Source organism: Phocoena phocoena, chromosome 14, assembly GCF_963924675.1.
Source record: "Phocoena phocoena chromosome 14, mPhoPho1.1, whole genome shotgun sequence".
Classification (NCBI taxonomy): Eukaryota; Metazoa; Chordata; class Mammalia; order Artiodactyla; family Phocoenidae; genus Phocoena; species Phocoena phocoena.
Window position 1 is genome coordinate 64566757 of NC_089232.1, and position 6000 is coordinate 64572756.

Genomic DNA, 6000 nt, shown 5'->3' on the forward strand with positions numbered 1-6000 from the left:
CCTTCTAGTCCACTCCTTCTCCAACCTCATTAAGGATTCCTACTCCCATGAAGCTTAGGCCATTTAACTGGACTATGGTTTGTCCTTTGTTATTGCTATGAATTCTGAACTTCTTGTCACCTTTTCTTATTCACTGAAGCCTTTGGCAACTGTCTTACAGAATTCCTCACCCTCTAACTCTGGTCATCCACCTAGAAGACTTCACTCCTTTTGTGAAGCTACTCAGGCAACACTCAGGAACCTCCTCTTTGGTCCTTCTCTTCCATTCTCCTTCACCCATCTGTGAGCATGGAATTATCAGATTATGAAAATTCCACTTAAAATTGTTCTACCTCTGAGATATTAAATTCAGATAATCCATTCTCAAACAACAACCTTCTAAATTTCCATCCTGGTTACTCAATGACTCATCACCAGTTCATTTTACTTCATTGGGACTTCCCGTCTGTTGAGTTCACTACTATCTACTTACTGAATAGCCCCTGTCTATCTCGACTTCCCTTCCTACTTAGTTTAAATTCCACCCTTCATCCTGCAAACATTCTTGTCACAATAGCTGAAACTCTCATGGCCCACAGTATTACAAGTCAGTGTAGGCAATGACAGTTAGTGATGGATGTGTGTGACAGATACAATAGTGAAATGAAGAAAGTATAATGAGAGGTGGAGTCTCTAAATAAAGAAAGACTACTTAATGAGATGCAGGGAGAAAATGAGATGTGGCGGAAAGGTATGAAATTAGATACAGTGTATTTGCTGGCAAAACTGAAAACCTGGATTGTCCTTAATTTTCCACTTTTTCTGTACCTACACTCAGGTTACTGGGGAAAATCACACAATTTGGCAGATAGGTACACTACAAGTTTATAGTGACAAGTTTCAACAAAAATATTTAGAGCAAATGGTAAGAAAGCATTATATAACGAAACTTGTGGTATGCAGCAAAAACAGGGCTTGAATAAAATTCTCATCATCTTAAATACTTATATAAGAAAAGGCTGGAAAATTAGTAAGTTTCTAATTTAAGAAGCCAGAAAAACAGAGTAAACCCCAATACAATAAACATGAGTATAAATCAATGAAATAGAAAACAAAAATACAATTAAAAAAAGACTAGTAAAGCTTAAAGTTGGTTCTTTAAAAAGAGTAACAAAATAGATAAAAATTAAGCAAGACTGATCAAGAAAAAACAGAGCAACACAAATAATTTCATTAATCAAAATGGAGACATAAGCACATGTATGTTTGTAGTGGCTTTACTCATATCACATATCTGATAAAGGACTACTATCTAGAATATATAAAGAACTCTTACAACTCATTGATAAAAAGACAACTCAATGTTTAGAAAGGCAAAGGATCTGAATAGGCATTTCTCCAAAGAAGATACATAAATGGCTAATAAGCATCAGAAAAGATGCTCAACATCATTAGCCATCAGGGAAATGCAAATCAAAGCCACAGTGAAATGCCTCTTGCAACCCACTGGGACGGTTATAATAAAACAGGTAATAAGTGTTGACAAGGACATAAGAGAAATTGGAAACATTCAATTTTAGAATAGGAAAACATTCTGGCACCTCTTCAAAAGGTTAAACATAGAGTTACCAATTGCACCCTGAGGTACCCAAGAGAAAATGAAAATATATGTCCATACAAAAACTTGTACAGCAATGTTCATAGCATGTTTGGACAAACCAAATGTCCATCACTACTGAATGGATAAACAAAATGTGATATATCCATATAATAGAGTATTATTCAGCCATAAAAAGAATGAAGTATTAGAATACACTATAACATGGATGAACCTTGAAAATATCATACTAAGTGAAAGAAACCAGTCACAAAAGACCACATTATGGTATGACTCCATTTATATGAAATGTCCAAAATAGGCAAATCTATAGTAAAAGAAAGTAGATTAATGGTTGCCAATGTCGGGGGTAGGGTGGGAATGAATGCTAGTGACTGTGGAGTTTATTCTTGGGGATGATTAAAATGTCCTGGAATTATATAGTAGTGTACAACTTTGTGAATATACTAAAACCCACTACAGTTACACTTTAAAAGGGTGAATTTTATGGTATGTGTATATCTCCCCCAAAAGTCCATAAAAGTATATCCTAAGCAATGTATTTTTTAGACATAGAGTGCTTGTCAAAACCACATTTTAAAAAATACAAAAGAATGATAAACTCTACATCAGAATAGTAGTTTCTTTGGGTCACAAGGTGGCAGACGAGTACAATAGGGGGATACCACATAGTAGATCCTAGTTTTTACCCATGTTCTTATTCTCAGGCCAAGTGATAGATTCATGAGTGAACAGGTGAAATTAGTGACCTATCCAATTCTGAATACATGAGGTCCATTAAAACAATAAACAATCTCTCAACATTTCCTGGCAATCTTACTGTGCCTCTGTATGCAGCACTCTCTAAATAAACAATTTCAAACTTTATTCTCCTTAATCCACCAGTCTTCCACTATTTCACAGTGGATGTGATTCTTTTTTCCGTCCTGTTACATTATAGTAGGTCTCTCCCCTCCTATCTAAGGGCAGTCTCTGTGCTCTACCTGTGCTTCAGATCCCAGCCCTGCCCTCATTCCTGTTCAAGGACAGCATTTCACCAATTATGCACCTCTTTACTGACTCTTTCCTATCAGTTTTTTTTTCATTATCTATCAGTTTTTAAAGACGCTCAAATCTCTCTCATTTTAAATAAAACTCTTCCTGACTCCTATCTTCCTACTATGGCTATCTATCAACCCCTGTCTTTCCCTTCGAGGCAAAAATTTATGTACCCTCAGTACATCTCCACTTCCTGATCATCCTCTGCTTCCTACTCATTCCAGCTGATTCTCTACACACCTGCATGTGTCTTAATTCAATGGAAAATTTCCAAAGTGTTTCACTTACCTGTGTAAAAGTTGACACTGAGCACTCCCCCTCCTTTTTGAAATGTGCTCTTGACTTCCATGCTACCTTGGTTACTTCTCAGTGTCCTTTGCAATGGCAATTCCTCTACATAGATATTAAATGCTCCAAATTTCTCTTAAAACTTGGTCGTAGGTTCTCTGCTCTTCTTCCTTAGAGATTACATTTAATCTTAAAGCTTTAAGTGCCATTTTAAAATTCTGACTCCCAAAATTTTGTTTCTAGCCCATCAGCAATCTGGGACTATCAGAAAGAAATCATTGCTAGCTCAGGGATCTATTTCACCTGTTTTAACTTAACCCTTTTTTAGATGACATAGTTTGATTTAAATGTTTGAGGCGGAACTCTCTTATCCAGCATGTTCTCAAAAAGACAGCCATCACATCTGAACTCCATTATCCAGTTTGCTCTCAAAAAAAAAAAAAAAAAAAAAAAAAAACCACCACAGACCGTACTCATGTTCTAGCTCAGTGGTAAATCCTGGGCCAAATCATTCTGCCACATGGATCCTGATAATTTTCCAAGTGCTCTTTCTTGTTTTCTAATTGTATTCTTTTAAAAAAATAGCATCTTATTTTTGTTGTGTTAGACACAGTAACTTTTTAGGGTCTCTGAAAAAAACTAGGTTTTTGATGTTAGTTTCTCCTGTTCCCTATGTTGCCTCATTTTTGTTTGGCTTTTAGTCAAAGGAACAGCCTTCCTTGTTGGCGGCTGTTCTCAATTCTCTGGTATTCCTATACTGTTCTCTTCTCATTTTAGAGTGAGGCACAAGTTGATAGGAAGCTCTGTGCACCTCAGGGAGGGGGTTAGGTTCACTGTGGGTGATGAGGAAAGAAAAATAGACTCTTCCTTTGTGGAGCCTTTCCTTGGAGGCAATTCAATACTACCTGAGAAGGATCCTTACTCCTGAAGCATGTAAGCCCAATTGCCACTGCTCTGGAAACAAAGTGGAGTTGCAAAGCCTATTGCCTTTGTGTGCTCCCAGGGCACCCTGACCTACCACAGCACCTAACACCCATCTAATTACTTTTTTTAAAATTTATTTATTTTTATTGAAGTATAGTTGATTTACAATGTTGTGCCAGGAATTACTTTATAATGTATGTTTTCGCACTATATTATAAGCCCAATGAGACAGAGACCATGTATGTCCTTTTACATAACCCCAGCACCTAGCACAATCCGGGGTACACCTAGCACAAAAATGTTTGCTGAATAAATAAATGGTAAGAGCTCTGGGTCAGGGGAACTACAGGGTGGTCTCTGGCAACACTAGAGTTTTGTTTAGGATGAAGGGACCTTCAAGGATCAGAATCCTTCTACCCAGAGGATTTGAGATTCTGCCTGAAATTTGGATCAAGCCACTTGTGTTCTCCACAGCCCATGTATAGCCTACAGCTCTAAATGTCACAGATTCCTCTTTTCTCAGTAGTCTGCTCCTCTGCAGATTAAATGAACAAAATGCATGCCCTTGATTATGGATTATATTGCTTGTTCTTGGTTCTTTTGCTTGCGCACATTCTAGTAATTATGCAAGAAGCTCTCTTATTCTTTAAGCTTGGCAGACAGCCTGTATAAAGAGCTTACCCTCTGAGGATGGAATGGGCTTGAAATTCTTCTCTATTAAAGTTCCTTTTAGGTGGTGAAATCTGTTCTACTAGTTGGGAAGGAGAAATGAAGTTGCTCTTTGGGGAAGGAGCCTTATATACAGACACGCTAACTGGCAACCAGTATTTTGACTGACCACATGCCATGCTGGGAGGCATATGGGAAAGACAGCAGAGGCAGAAAGGACTTGAACATGAGGGATAAGAGAGAGCAGGAAGAAAGTTACCTATAAGGAAGAGAGAAGGGCTCATTATGGGAAGGAGAAAGAGAGGAGAAAGTGAGGCCCTATGCATGAGCTAGGCTGGGCACAGGCTAAGCTGGTGTAACAAAAGACCAAACCACACTTGGCTTACAGAACACAGAGCTTTATTCCCCTCTCCTATAATACTCAGAAGTGGGCAGGCCAGGCAGTTGGGGTGGCTTTGCTCTGTGCAGTCTTTCAGACCCAGAAACCTACTTTTTCTTTACTCCTCCATTCCTTAGGGTGTTATCTTTGATTTCATGGTAATGGCTAGGATGTCTACTTTCCCTTTGTAGGAGGTACTTTAGAGTGCCCTATTCTGTAAGGAAAAGAGTAAGTTCCTGAGGAGTCTAGGGAGGGTTAAAAATAAGACCAAAGCTCCAAATCTTGAGATACTGAAGGAACTTACTTACTCAAGTTCACAGTTAGGAATATTCCATATCCAAAGAAACAATAGTTAGGTAGTGTTTGCTTCTTCAGAAGAGGAAATGACCTAATATTGTCGAAGTCCAACTCCAGTTTTGAAAACAGGTACTGAATGTCTTAATTGCATCTCTCATGCCTCAATTTTTAAGCAATTTTCCATTTCCTGGAAGAGTCAGGAAAAGGGAAAAATATATAATTCATTTATATTGGTTTGCTATACTAATTACTATTTATCAGATTCCCTTACATTTTAGTAAAAATATAATTTGCAAATATAAAGGACCAGGTTCACAATCACTGCTCTAACTACAGAGAATTCTGATTTCTTTCTTAAGCAAAGCACTAGTCCAAACATGGTCTCTTAAAAAAAAAAAAGCTGTTTTGCTTCCAGCTAACATACTTATTTCTATCTTTTTATTCAGGTGCATTTTTTGAAAAGAACCCTCTGAAAAACTTCCAACAGCTGGATTTGGCAGGAAATTGTGTGAGCAGTGATGGATGGCTTGCCTTCATGAGTGTATTTGAGACTCTTAAGCAACTGGTGTTTTTTGACTTCAGTACTAAAAGACTTTTACCTGATGCATCATTAGTCAGAAAGCTTAGCCATGTGCTATCCAAATTAACTTTTCTCCAAGAAGCTAGGCTTGTTGGGTGGCAATTTGATGACGATGATGTCAGTGTTATTAAAGGTGCTTTTAAACTAGTAACTGCTTAAATAAAGGGTACCCTAAGCCCATGAATGCTCTGGGGACCCCATTACTTTTAGCCTGGCGATTTAAAAATC

At 37.8% G+C, this 6000-nt stretch overlaps 1 protein-coding gene across 1 annotated transcript in view; it reads left to right on the plus strand.

The window, feature by feature from the left end:
- NLRC4 (NLR family CARD domain containing 4) overlaps nt 1-5931 on the plus strand; it is a 33710-nt gene extending 27779 nt beyond the window's left edge. The window contains exon 8 of the mRNA XM_065891131.1: nt 5639-5931. Coding sequence (XP_065747203.1) covers nt 5639-5931 — 293 coding nt within the window. The remainder of the gene's footprint in view (nt 1-5638) is intronic.
- The last annotated feature ends 69 nt before the right edge of the window (nt 5932-6000 follow it).